Source organism: Hyperoodon ampullatus (genome assembly GCF_949752795.1).
Source record: "Hyperoodon ampullatus genome assembly, chromosome: 14".
Taxonomy (NCBI): Eukaryota; Metazoa; Chordata; class Mammalia; order Artiodactyla; family Ziphiidae; genus Hyperoodon; species Hyperoodon ampullatus.
The window spans coordinates 20,701,884-20,716,461 of NC_136927.1; the positions used below are offsets into that span (position 1 = coordinate 20,701,884).

At 41.5% G+C, this 14,578-nt stretch overlaps 1 protein-coding gene across 2 annotated transcripts; it reads left to right on the plus strand.

The window, feature by feature from the left end:
• The first annotated feature begins 2,821 nt into the window (after positions 1-2,821).
• On the plus strand, positions 2,822-14,350 carry SNX5 (sorting nexin 5). Of its 2 annotated transcripts, none has more exons than XM_079719257.1 (11): positions 2,822-2,884; positions 3,938-4,059; positions 5,121-5,244; positions 5,922-6,017; positions 7,223-7,328; positions 7,411-7,486; positions 8,742-8,781; positions 8,871-8,957; positions 10,181-10,340; positions 12,844-12,929; positions 14,176-14,350. In XM_079719257.1, exons 2-11 carry the CDS (start codon positions 3,986-3,988, stop codon positions 14,224-14,226), a joined length of 900 nt encoding a protein of 299 aa, XP_079575383.1. In that variant the 5' UTR covers positions 2,822-2,884; positions 3,938-3,985; the 3' UTR covers positions 14,227-14,350. The 2 variants fall into 2 exon arrangements, with proteins under 2 accessions (XP_079575383.1, XP_079575384.1); XM_079719258.1 differs by having other exon boundaries at positions 14,197-14,350.
• Positions 14,351-14,578: the final 228 nt, after the last annotated feature.

A 14,578-nucleotide genomic window follows, 5' to 3' on the forward strand; every position in this document is an offset into this window, starting at 1 on the left:
CAGGAGGAAGGAAGCTTTTATCAGAAATGTGTCAGAGCTAGAGTCACAGCTGTGATAAAATGAAGTATCCCTGACCTTGAAGCTTTATCTTTGTTTGCAGAGATTTCATAAAGGGACATGTGAAAATTAAGCCAAACAAGCAAATATTTCATAGGAGTCATCAAGAATCCACTTGGAAGATGTATTTAGGTTGACATGTCAGGAACTGTTAAGTATATTGTGACCTTAAAATACTTGATGTTAAAAATCAAGTTCTGGTGGCAAGACCGTGAGCCTTAGTTCTTAGAGGAAAGCCATTGTTCTAGGGCTCACTCTGGTTTTTGCAATTAAAATTTTTTTCTTGGTCACAGTGCTGAAGGAAAAAGGGAAGTACTGACAGTTTCTGAGATACTACAAAGGAGAGAGAAGTAATCCATGTGTTCTTAGAGAATATGTTTCATCTTTTCATACCTAATAGAACCAGTTTTTCTATTTTCAGAAGTTCATCAGTCTTTGGTCTTCTTATTTTGAAGAAAGGAATTCAAAGGGAAATTTAGAGGGAAATACTCAGGATTCCCTGTTCTCTCATCCTCTTAACTCCAGTCTTCACTTGGCATTTCCTGTGTTAATAGTCTAGAGGGTTCTGGCAACTTTAGCACTAGCTTACAATTGGGGGCTGGGGGAAGGATGAGATGTTTAATCCCTGCAATCTCTTATTTGTGTCAGGCCTTCAGATCCACTGTCAGCTTGTCTGTCTTAAGAATGAAAGAATTTATCATATTTTAGATTCAGTAGGAAAGCTTTTTTTTAAGGAAGACCATTTTAACCACTTTTTCCTAACAGTCCACTTCTTCCAAGAATTCTTTTTAAACAGGCAAAACTGGAGTTGGATATTATTTTCCTCTGAGTTTCCAACTCACAAAAATCATTTACTTTTGTTTCCAGGGCAGTGCTCACACTTCTCCCTTATATGTAATTGCAGTGGAATTCTGATAATTAAGGCCTTTGTTGGTTTTTACAATTCACTTCTTGTGTCTAGATTTCTCATCTCCTTGACAGTCCCTGAATATCAATAGGTCCACTCTTGAGTGGATTTTTATCTCTCCACGCAAGATCCCATACCACCTGACTGTTCTCTGTACTTCCAAATTTTCCCAGCCTCTAACTTTCAGATATACGTACAGTCTGTTAATGCCTCTTGAATGTTCTTGTAATTTGGGCATTTATGTAAGAAGTTGAAGATTTCATTCTATCCAGTTGAAGCCTTCTTATTCTTAGTACAGTTCTTCAAGTATTTGGTTAAATGTATTTTTCATGTACACATAAAGTATGTAACGTACATGATATTAGAATTATATAGCTGCTTTGTTTAGATTACAGGAATTCACTGGACCCACCCATGCATTTAAGAGCAGGTTTCCCCACAGTTTCAAATACTATCTCAACTGACTTTGTTCTAAATAGAACAATAGAAGTCTTGTATAGACTGCTTTTCAATTACTACCTCCCCATTTTTGGAAGGATACTTTTTAGGACTAAAATGAACTTGAGACTAATAGCCAAAAAATGTATTTCAGCTAAGATCTGTATCAGTGGACCTGAATGTTGATCCCTCGCTTCAGATTGACATACCTGATGCACTCAGTGAGAGGGATAAAGTCAAATTTACAGTGCACACCAAGGTAAGTGACAGAATGACTTCAGTAATAAAAACAGTGCCAGGTTGCAGCCTTGGTATTCACATTGGGTGTGAGAAGAGACCTAGTGACCTGAGTGCAGTGTGGCACTCCTGCTAAGTGAGGCCCCTCCCTCCGCTTTCTCCTAGTAAGCGTCAGATGAGTGCTGTTCTTACAGCATCTTCTACTGTGGTGGAGCCCTGGGGCTGTGGGCTTTGCTGGTGTTTAGTGTGGCTTGTGCTCTGCTGCGTGGGGAAGCAAGCCAGGCAGAGCGACAGAGCTGGAGCCGCCTGCCACAGAACTCCACCTTTGTTTTTAATTTGCACGCGTGGGAAGTGCTTGCTTTTCCCATATTTACTAAGTTCTTGGCCGTCACCCCACCTATTATGATTCAGAAGAGGTTTTTTTTCTTCCAGATTTTTAAAAAAATTTACTTTGAAGTATAACCGATTTATAATGTGGTGTTAATTTTTCTCCAGATTTTTAATTTGACAAAAGCAATATGCCAATCTGTGAAAAATATAGAAAGTTTAATTTCTTGGGATCTCTTCAGGAACATTTTTAGCCTCCTTTCAACTTCCATACTAGTTAAAATGTATTGAGTGCTTGTCTTATGCCAGGCACTTTTGTAAAGGGTCTACATGGGCTTAATTTTCTCTTTCTAACAATCTTATGGTATTCTGTTATCCCCATCTTACAGGTGAGGAACTGAGGTACAGGTTTAAATGAAGTAAATGGCTGAGGCACAATTTGAGTCAGGAAGTTTGAAGCTAGAGCTCTCGGTTTATGCCATCTCCAGCGTAATATTGGTAATACGTTGTCTGTGAGGTCCTCGCCCATGAGGTTTTCTCTGCGTACCTTGGTGGCTTGATTAACATACCTGTCACTCAGGCAGCGTGAGGCCTACGTGATGATATCTGTCTGAGTTGACCTGAAAGGTGGAGTTGTGTGACTAGAACTCCGTAAAGAACGTGTTGAATCTTAGCTTTGTTCTTTATTGGATCTCATTAAAAAACTGGATGTTCTATTATGCAGAATTTTCCCATAGTGCACTGCATGAAACCCAAGCCACTTTATCTGAAAATAGTAGTTAACAGTCACTTCTTTTTTCTTTACAGACCACGCTGCCCACGTTTCAGAGCCCAGAGTTTTCTGTTACAAGGCAACATGAAGACTTTGTGTGGCTACATGACACTCTTATTGAAACTACAGACTATGCTGGACTTATTGTAAGTATATTTTGGATAATCAGGTAATTACTGAAGCCAATTTCTTCTACCTTGCTGTTCATTTTGTTTTGAGAGACTTTTACCCACTTTTTTTTATAATAGATTGTGAAAATAGTCTGATTTCATTTGTCAACTAGAGTATGTGTTAACTATTACTGGTAAAATCTAAAGTATGTGAAAGTAGCGTTTCAGCTGTAAGATGAAGCATAGTCTTATATTCTGTACAGTAAAAGAGAGTAAGCAGTTTCATGGTGTAAAGTCTTGTCTACCTTTGGGTTTAGCATTTCTCGGGCATTTCCTTTCAGCCATCAAGTGGAATTGATCTTTGCTGGTGGTAGTGTGTGCTGGGTTTCTCAGGTGTGTTCTGCTGAAGGCGTAAAGGGGGCAGTTGTCTTTGTGCTCGGCCCTTGAGAGTTAACGCGTGGCTCTAGGAAGAGACTTAGCTGATTTTATTTATTTTTATTTTTTGGCTGCACTGTGCAGCTCGCAGGATCTTAGTTCCCCAACCAGGGATTGAACCCGCGCCCTTGGCAGTGAAAGCACAGAGTCCTAACCGCTGGACTGCCAAGGAAGTCCCTTAGTCGATTTTAAAGGAGAGAAACATGGCTTTTCCTGCCAGGCCAGCTGAAGAATCTGGCCAAATAGTTAAACAAAATCAGTACTGAAGCTTATGTTTAAGAATGTCCACGCAAATTTAGAATCTTTTATCCTCTGGAATAAATTCCTTTATAAATCCAGAGATTATTATCTTCATCGTACTTCATTGGCTTCATTTTAGCATTGATTGTAATATATAAATTAAACTGACAGTTGAAGCAGGATAAACTGTCATACCTACCAACTGTCCAGTGATTAACTGAACAAATGATTGCAGTCAAAGTGAGTGCCCATTGTAGGGGACACTTCTTTTAAATGGCTGAAAGGAATAAGGTTAAGAGAAAAGTGCAAGTTGATTTTCAGGCAGCCCCACTGGGCTCCCTGCCTCCTGTGCACAGGCACTGAGTTGCACGTCTCGGGGGCGAGAACCCTCACGAGTTACTGTCTTGACTGCAGATTCCGCCCGCGCCTGCAAAGCCTGACTTCGACGGCCCTCGAGAGAAGATGCAGAAACTGGGAGAGGGTGAGGGGTCTATGACCAAAGAAGAATTTGCCAAGATGAAGCAAGAGCTGGAAGCGTAAGTGCATTTTCTTGATGGGGGCTCTACCCTTTGAGAATAAAAATGGTGATGTGTGCAGAAACGAGAATCTGACAGCTAATTTCAGTTAATTAGTTACGTGTCTATTGTCTTCTCAAGCCACATTTTGCAGAGTGTGGGTGAAGGGGCCTGGTCTTTGTACTTTAGACATTGATTCCCTGGGGACTGCTGACGTTGAGTAGATGGTGGTTCTGTTTGTAGACCATGCTTGTCATGGAGTGTTGGTCTGGCATAAAGCGAAGAACTAAACGTTTGTCTTTATATATAAGCAAGTCTTCAGGCTGTGATAATGTACAAAACTTTCTTCCCTGAAGTTTGTTTACTGGAAGTATAGTTGAAACTAGATGGCAGTGAGTGCTGCTACAAAGAAGCATTCTAAGAATAGCCACAGCTATGGCTCTTTTAATCTGGTTGTAATTCTTCCAAAGAAAAATGGATTCTTTATTCTGTATCATCGTTGGAGGTTTGCATAGTTTCTTATGACGCCGTCCTTGCACTTCTTTCCCTTGGCTCCCTCCCTTCTTTGGGGTCCATCTCAGCGAGTCTCTTCAGCACGCTGCCACAGGCTCATTAGCCTGGTACCCCTTGGACAGCTCTGAGGATAGCGCGCTGAACACAACAGACTCAAGTTCCTACTGTTGGGAAGTTTAGAGTCATCTCTAGTGTGTAGATTGAGATGACGCCACTTTGTAGTTTCTGATGGTTCCAGGCTTTGTTAGACTCACTGCTGTGTACATGGCTGCAAAATTAAAGGGTTTTCATGGTTTTGAAGAAGCCAGTGTTTTGTGCTTAAGTACACGTGGGTTTGGGCTTCACAGATGTACCCTATCAACTCTGGTTATATTGCTTCCCCTTTCGGTGGCTGTTCCACAGATTCCAAAACAAGAACTGCTTTATTACCTAGTTGGATGCTACATTATACCAAGCTGCTTTGGGTCCAGTTGAGGTGTTCTGCATGGCTGCAGGAGCAGCGCAGTGAGGTCCCAGGGAGCAGTGTTGGGTGGTCAGCTGAGCTGAGGCCTTGTGCGCTTCTCTTCCAGTGAGTATCTCGCGGTCTTCAAGAAGACTGTTTCTTCCCATGAAGTCTTTCTTCAGCGGCTCTCCTCTCACCCTGTTCTCAGTAAAGATCGCAACTTTCACATTTTCCTGGAATATGATCAAGATGTAAGGCATTTTTATTCCATTTCCATGATCCAGTTAAAATGTACAAAGAATATACTTGATATATTTTCTGAAAAAATTGACTTTCAAGGTTGAGTTTCTTATCAACACAACAGAAATCTTTCTTAGATGCTCCTCCCCTTGCTCACCTCCCCCAGGGCAATAGATCCAATGTGTAAGGCATTTTTATAAAATGTTGCATGTAAATATTTTGACCTTTTTCCCCTCAGTTAAGCTTGGGATTATTCGAAAGAATTTAAGTTGATCCACATTTGTCTTTTTCATTGAAAGGGAGACATATGCTTGCTTTTTTACAAAAATACGTTACATTTCTTGGTGTTTAATATGCATGAGGCAAGCCCTGACCTACACATTTCCTCACAGGTCTTCTAACCAGTGAATAATCAGCATAACAGAACAGTAATTCTATCAAGAATTTAAAGGCACTAAGACTTGATATTGATACCTAGATAGTTTTTCAAAATATCTCCTAAGTCACACTTTTAGAATTACAACCTGTGCTTAGATTTAGCTGTTTATTTGATATTTTAGGTCTGTTGTTAACGATGGAATTAGAGGTATCTTAAGTGTATACTTATACTAGTAAACAGTTACTTGGAATGTGTTCAGGACTTGATGGGAAATATATGTACAGTTAACTGTTTTGGATTTCTCTTTAGCTAAGTGTTAGGCGGAAAAATACCAAAGAGATGTTTGGTGGCTTTTTCAAAAGTGTGGTGAAAAGTGCTGATGAAGTCCTTTTTTCAGGAGTTAAGGTAAGTGGCCTTTAGCTGTTTGAGAAAATTCTTCTCTTTGTGTGAATAGGTGACCTTTTGTTTCTTCAGAATAGATATTTGTGAAACAAATGGTATTAGCTTCTCAAAAATGTAAACAATTTTTTTCAAATTTGGTTATTTTTATCTACTCATTGAATTTTCACTTACTTTCCGAAAATACTCCGTTCTTTCCCAGGAGAAGGGATAAGAACCTTTCCACACTTAAGTCTTCATTTTCTCCTTTTCTGTAAGGAGAGGTTACTCAGTTATTATTTTTTTTAAATAAGCTACAAGACCAGTATTTCCTGCTATTCTCCAGAATTGCACTGTCCCCTGGTAGCCCTGGCCTTAGGTGGCAGTTGAGCACTTGACAGATGCAGTTGGCTGGTGTAATAAAGGAACTGAATTTTATGTTTTGTTTACATGCTGGATTTCAAGGACTTGATAGGAAGAAAGAACCATAAAATATGGGTTTTACCTGTTTCTTTTTATAACATGGTTACTACAAAAGTTTTAAGCGGCACGTGTAGCTCACATGTTTCTATTGGACAGTGCTGTTCTAGAACATCAAATAAATGTACAAGTTTCACACTAGCCTTGTAGGTGTGTTTTATTTCTTCACTCCTCAGCGCCCCTCCCTTCTACCATAACAGTTACTGTCTGGTGTCTGACTTTGCCACTTGAGGGCTTGAGTAGGGAGCCCAGGGTGTAGGTGCTGAGAAAGACAGGGCATTGTCAGAAATGTGGAAGCTCTGGGGCTGTCTCTGGCACAGCTGAAGGTGTGCTGTCCCCATGCATTGCGGGGGCGTTTGACATCCCTGGTCAGTGCCCGCCAGATGCCAGCGTTGCCTCCCAGTCTGGAACCGAACACATTTGTCAGGTGCAGGTATCCGAGGCGAGGGAGCCACCCACCAGGCGGAACCACTGCTCTAGCGGAATTACTGGAGGTTAGAGAGGATGCTGAGTTTTACTGGGCTGTGCTAAATGGCTCTTCAAAATGGTTCTCTGTTGACATTTCCTGCCAGCATTTCACTTTTCCTAATCCCAGGTATGAAAAGTGCATTTCAAAAAAAATTTTTATTTCCCTAGTCTTCAGAGTTTAAACTTCTTATGCATAAGCTTATTTCTTTAGTGCTTTTTTCTAATATAAAATACATATTTGTAAGAAGTTTTGCTTCTTAAACCTCTTTTTTCCTTCCCTTTAGGAAGTAGATGACTTCTTTGAGCAAGAGAAGCATTTCCTCAGTAACTATTACGATAGGATCAAGGGTTCCTGTGCAAAGGCTGACAGAATGACCAGCGCTCATAAAAGTAAATACGTTCGCCCATTAGCCCCTTAGTCTGCTAATGTGCCAGCTCTGCTCACATAAAAGGACTATCCTTGTTCCTGCAGATGTAGCGGACGATTACATCCACACCGCAGCCTGCTTGCATAGCCTGGCTTTAGAAGAGCCCACAGTCATCAAAAAGTAAGTTTTTGTCGGAAGACATTTTCTCTAATCCCCTAATTGAAAACTGTTGGGTGGTAAAATGGGTAATGACTGCACAGGTTCAGTTCCGCTCTTGAGCCAAGCCCACCTCAGGTCGACCATAGTCTCCAGCACTCACTTGATACTATACAGCCTCTGAACATAAATACTTGTAAGATGTTTGTAGGGGACTCAGGGCACTTCTGTACCAAAACGTGGTAGCTGTTGTCAAAGCCTTTATTTCTGTCAAACTTACATGTGTCTGTTGTTGATTATTTTGGTTTTGGAATTGTCTTTGAGAGAAGTTTGCTTTGTGTTTGCTGGCAAATGGTGCTTGCGCTTTACTCGGTAATGCCCTGGGCTGACTTGAAGAGGTTTGGTTAAGGTGGCCATAAGGGTAAAGTAATGACCCCAGTCTGATTTTGAGCATTTTTTATATTAATTATTCACAGTTTCTTCATTCTAGTTATTTCTGGTATGAGATGGTGTGGTTGGCCCCTTCCATATCTGTGGGTTCTGCATCTACAGCGTCAGAACAATTGCAGATCGAAAATACTTGTTTTTAAATTCCAGAAAGTTCCAAAAAGCAAAACTTGAATTTGCTGTGCATCAGCAACTGTTTGCATAGCATTTACGTTGTACTTACAACTATTTACATTTTAGGTGTGATAAGTAATCTAGAGATGATTTAACATATACAGGAGAGTGTACCTGCATTATATGCAAATACACCATATAGATAAGGGACTTGATCAACTGTGGATTTTAGTCTGTGTGCAGGGTGGGCACTGTATCCTGGAACCACCCCTCGCTGTTACTGTCAAACGACTGTGTTCTACTTACACCTAGGCTTGGTCTAGGGGGCGTTAGTATTTCAGACTTGAAAATGGGAGTCAGGCTGATGGCAGAACCAAGACAAACTAGTAGCGTATTTACGGCTTAGAACCTGACCTTGGCTAGCACAAGTTTAACAGCGGATAAGAACTTGGGGACACAGGTTCTGCACAGCAAGGTGGCTGAGGGGCAGCAAGAGAGGCCAACGCCGGTGAGTGCGGCACTGCAAGTGTGCTCGATTTCGTAACCGTGTTCTCTGCTATATTGGGCCACTTGTGATGAAAGCATTGCTTTGATATGTTAATTCTAAAGCGCCACAGACTAGGACTCCTGAATTTGCCCATTCATGTCTTAGAGCATTGATAAGATCATATTTCATACATGATTTAAGACCGTAAGCCAAAATCGTGTATATTTGCAGGTACCTGTTGAAGGCGGCTGAGCTATTTGAAAAACTTAGGGTAAGGATTTTTATGTTGGTCTTCAGGGTATGTATTTTATAATCTGTAGATTTCTGCTTAGACGATGGTGGCCTTTGATTTTTTAACAGAAAGTAGAGAGTCGAGTCTCCTCAGATGAAGACTTAAAGCTGACAGAGCTCCTCCGATACTACATGCTCAACATAGAGGCTGCTAAGGTGAGGGAGTTCTCCCAGAAGAGGTCTGATGATACAGATGTATTCTCTTTGTTAAAAATGAAAGAAGATAGGAATTTGTCAGGATTGTTCATGTAAGTGATGTCAGCCTAAATAAAGAAGTAAACTGAGGTAAGCTCGAGTTTCTTCAGGAATAGCAGAGGAGTTGCATGCAGTATGGGAAACACTGTAGCAAGCCACAGGAGAGTCCATTGAGGGTGTGGGGTGGGATGTATTTTGGGGCAAGGGGTGCAAAGAGGAAGAGTCTTCGGCAGTAAGATGGTTGGCGTGAGGGAGCTGGTCCCCAGCAGTAAGCTCATTGGCTGGTGTTCACTGGTCGGGAGGTAAGTCTGGGTCTCCTGTATATCAGGTATTTGTGGGAAATCAGTCTCTCAGTTCTTAAGTTGTATAGTTATATTCTGAGGGTGCGGGTGTGTATCCTCCAGTTCCGTTTTAGATTGAAATCATCTCACAGTGACGTGCCTTTTTGTTACATTGTGTCCTTAGTTTGTATTGCTTAGGAACTTAGGGGCAGTAGGGCTGGTGCTGAGTAGGCAGGTAATGGTTTGGGAGATTATATGCTGTTGGATGCAGAGATAACTGGACACTTGCCAAAGGGGCTATTTCTGAGGCAGAAAAGTCTTTGGGATGGGATCTTTTATTGAATTGCATTGCAGTTGTCACTGTAGCCTTTGAGTCATAAAGCATTACTTAACCAAAAGCAAGATGAAGTGGTCAGCAGAATGACCTTTGGGAATGGAACATGCATTCTTCATTGTCTACGCTGTCCTGAAGCAAAATGTTTAAATTATTTTTATATGAAATATACTAAACCTGGCAGCATAAAATTAGGTAGGGAAAATACCTAATGGGAAAATGTCATCAGGTAGTAGAAATTCATTCCTTCCCTCATAGTTTAATTTTAGGTGACTTGTCTTGTGACATGTTTTCTTAGAGAAAAAAGTCCTGTAGTTGTCACTGTTTGGTTCCTTCTCTTGATCCATATAAAGAATTCTGGAAAGGCCGTCAGCAGTGCATTAAGCACTGCTATTACCAGCCTAATGTTGAGATTTAAAGGGGGGGGCGGTGCAGGAGGTGGTTTAGGCAGTGCCCCAAGGTACTTGTCTGTTTTTCAGAGTACTTCAGATAGTCTTCCTGTTCTGTTCTAGAGGTTTTTCGGTATAGGTTTAACTACCATGCATCATATCTGTTAATTTTCTTCTCAGGATCTCTTATACAGACGCACTAAAGCCCTCATTGACTATGAGAATTCAAACAAGGCGTTGGATAAGGCCCGATTAAAAAGCAAAGACGTCAAGCTGGCTGAGGCACACCAGCAGGAATGCTGCCAGAAATTTGAACAGCTTTCTGAATCTGCAAAAGAAGGTTGAGTGGGGCCACCCTTTATTTACTTTTTGCTTTTTATTAGGGAATAATCTCAAGCTTACAGAGAGAAGTTGCACGAATGGTACAGAGAACACCCATACATCCTCTGCCTTGTCACTTGCACACGTACATGTGCTCCTACTTGTGTGATTTTATAAACATATCTGGGTTGGTTTGGGTTTTTTTTTAGCCATTTGAGATTAAGTTGTATCTTTCTTAGTCGTTTTATCCCTGAAAACTTGGCTGTGTTTCTCTTACATCCCTACAGTGCAGTTACCAACTTCGGTAACCTTTCATACAGTACAGAGTTGTCCCCTCCCCCACGCCTCCAGGTCCGCACTTGGTGCTGTCTGTCCTTCATTAACACAAGCCTTCCCTTCTCTCCCATATTTTTTTTTTTATCATCTTCATGAGACTCATGGATTCCTGTTTTCAAAAAGTTTTAAAATTCATGACTGTACAAAGTTATTTTGGTGTTCATACTGTCCAGACTGAGTGTGAGAGTGCCTTTAAAGCTGGCGTGTCCTTATGACACCCCCATATTTTTGAGGATTAGATGTTTTGTGCTAATCTTAGACCTTTTCTACTCCAGCCATGAAAATCGCCATTTCTTCCAGGAGCCCAGATTGAGTGCTACGTGTGCTCATTTCTTCTGGGGTGCCTCTGCTTCTAGACCTTTCAGCCAACAGTGGGGAAATGTCAGGATGTGTGCATACACGTATATACTCTTCAGGGATCACGAGTCTGTGATAATGACTCAATTGTATTCCATCTCCACAGGGTTGGTTCTTGCCTCCCACCATTCCAGAGTAAGGGGCTTTTAAAATATAATTTAGGACTTCCCTGGTGGTCCAGTGATTAAGACCCTGTGCTTCCAATGCAGGGGGCACAGGTTCAATCCCTGGTCAGGGAACTAAGATCCCGCATGCCACGCAGCGTGGCCAGAAAAATAAAACAAAATAAAATTGGGAGATGGTGTCCCATGTCCATTGAACATGAGTGTAATAGGTAGTCTTTTCCTTAGTGGGGATCTCCCTGTCCTGAAGTTCTTAGGGGCCATGGAACATGCCAGAGCAAAAGGTAAAGACTGTGTCTTCCAGAATGTGAGTGTAAATTAGAGTGGACACTTGATTCCCCCTCAGAACACCCTCCCCCTTCAGAACTCGGGTTTCCATGTGGAATCCGTATCTCATTATAAGACTGTTTGCTCAGAACGTCCCCTCCTCTGTGGCGCTGAGTCCCGGGGTATCTGGAAGAGCTCTGCTCCTTTGTCTTGGCTTCTCTCTGTTCAGGACTCCGGTGCCCTCACTGAGGGACAGGGCTTCTCTGTACAGTCTTTGCAAATGGCCTGCAGACATACTCCCATGGCTGCCCTTTGTATTCTTTCAGAGGAACCTCCTTCTCGCTGCACTGTAGTTTAAATTAAAATTCTAGCTTAAAAAAAAAAACAGCTAATTTAAATTTATAAGGAAAAAGAACACTTCAAAACTACTGAGTTGAAATCTTAGGTTGTTATATAGGCCAGAGTTTAGTGGCTTTGAGAATTTTTTTAAAGAGAAGCCACAAAGCTTTACAGTGGTGCCAGATTAGGCCTGTCTCTATTGCCCAAGGTTTGTCCCTTTGTTGTTTGATCGTATCCTCCTCATTCAAAATGTAAGCCTGGGTGTACACTATTTAAAAGTGCAGTACTCTGTAGAATAATGAGATGAATGGCTCCTAGCCTGTTTGTCTTAGGTTGAGGTTCTAAGGTTGTGGCTGAATTGATGGGAGCTCTTGCAGAAGCACAGGGCAGTGGGCAGGTGTCCTGGGAGACAGATGGGTCAGTCTGGAGTTCTGGTCCTGGAGGGAAGGAGAAGAGCTTATTCTGACGTCTGACAAGACCAGCCTGATACATCCGAGTTACTGTCGTTAACATCACTATACATTTTTTGAGTTTTTATTTTTCAGTGTGGCTGCTTGTATTACATTTCTTTTGGATGGTGCTGTGTAGACAAGATACAGGACTCTGAGCACCAGCTTAAGCTAAGGGGGGATTTTGATCACAGGAATGATGGTGAGAGCTGCAGGGTAGAGCCTGAGTTCACAAGTGTGTGGAAGGAATCAGAGGGAGTCTGATAGGACAGTGATCCTGAATTTTCATGATGGATAGACACAAAGGTGGCATGTTTTGTAGAAATAGCCACAAAAAAGCAGTTTTCAAAGTTTAAAAATGATCCATAAAAAAGGTCATTGGTGCAAGTATGTGTGGTCCACTACCTCCCTAGCCCACCCTCCACAAGCACTGGTTGCTAGAGGGAAAGGGCAAGGCAGCTCAACTCAGAAACCTCCAGGTGTTCAGGGGCCATTCTTGGTGACTGGGGGTGTGTTCCAATGGCAGAGATAACAAAAATGTGAGAAAATGTGTGGGGTACCAAAGCTTTGGAGATCATTTTATTTGTAAGAATGGTATTGGAAGTTAAAGATGAAGATTGTTCTGTTTTACTTGGTAAACTTTGCTTTGTAGAGCTAATCAATTTCAAACGGAAGAGAGTGGCAGCATTTAGGAAGAATCTGATTGAAATGTCTGAACTGGAAATAAAGCATGCCAGGGTAAGTGTTATCTTCACACTAAGTCAACTTTGGGGGGTCTTTTTCAAGTTATTTACCAATTCACTATTCCAGTGTCATCAAGCAGATGGCATTTGCTTTGTGGTTTTAATCCCCTGAGGTGTGGGTGGGAGCCACTTGTCAGAGTATTTTTTCCACTGCAAACCAAAACTACGTATGTCTTGATGAAATACTGCTTTTTGAGAAGGGCATTCTTGGTGGCGGTTACCCAGCTTCTCTCTTGACGTCCTTGCGGGCCACACCCTGAAGGAATTTTTCCAGTAATTTGTGAGCATCCATCATAGCATTTATAAGCTCTTCGTTATCTGGAGTTTTCATGGAAGATTTTTTTTATAAATAGTTTTCTAATTTGCTAAGTGTCTTCTGATATTAATTCCCTTTTGGTTTAAAAAGGAGGAAAACTTCCTCATAATGTCTGTAGCATAATTTAGCCCAGAAAAGATGGAGAACAGTGGTTCTCAGTGCTAGAGCATATTAGAATCCTACTGGGGAGCTCTTAGGGGTTTTTCATTTTTGTTTTTTTTGTGCCCAGGCTCATTCACTCAGGGTTTCTGGGCTCTTTGGGTGGTTCCTGGGTGCAGCAGATACTGAACCTCAGGGTGCTGTCTGAGCCAGGGCAGTCAGGTTACTGTCACTGTCCATCTGTGCTGGTTAAAGCAGGAAGACTGAACGTTTGTGTGTATTTTGAATTCCTTTATTTTGACCACAACAGAGATGCTTACTCACTTGCCTCTAAGTCCTGCTGTATATATGACCTTTTAAATTGGAGTTTTAAAGTATCATTTATGGGTCATTTATGATAGTGTTCTGAGTATTCTAGGTTTTTTGAATTCCTTTAAAGTGAGAACTTTGTACAGTATTTCCTGCCAAGTCCTTTGTGAATATTTATCATTTGTAATCTCATTTATAATCTCACCCATAACTACTTTTTAGCAACTTTTTATCCAGTTCTTTCCAAGGCTTTCAAATACCACATTTAGGTTAAGTCACATGAGTGGGATTGGCATGATTGCAGTGGGAGCAAACCTGGGGTGTGGGGTGGAGGTGCTGAAGTGCTGACCAGCCCTTCTGAGGGTGAGGAAATCCCCAGCGTGAAATTGGGATGAGGGGAATTGTGGTTCAGGGGTCATTGAATGAAAAACAAGCACCCGGCCAGATGTCTTGTGACAAGTGAAGTCTGTGGGTCTGAGGTCCGTGCCTCACCAGTGCCCTGACGTCTGTCTTCTAGAACAACGTCTCCCTCCTGCAGAGCTGCATCGACTTGTTCAAGAACAACTGAACGAAGGATGTGAATGTGAAGAAAGCCCGCATCACTTGCACTCAGATCATTACCACGGAAGATTTATTACCTTTGACTTTAGTTTAAAATTATGTGAATAAATATTTTGATTTCTAAAGATCTTAACACTTAACCATGTTGGTTCAAAAATATTTCTATTGCATGCTACTTGGACATAACTGATCTTTATGCATTTAATACCTCAGAGTGGGTAGAATCTAAGTACTGGGTTCTCCTCTAATTTGTCTTTCGTAATTAAGAAAGGGTGTGGGAATCTTGCGCCTTCTGGAGTCTGTGTAAGCAGTGGTCTGGCACACACTGCCTCACTGTTCCTGTGCCCATGCCCCTACAA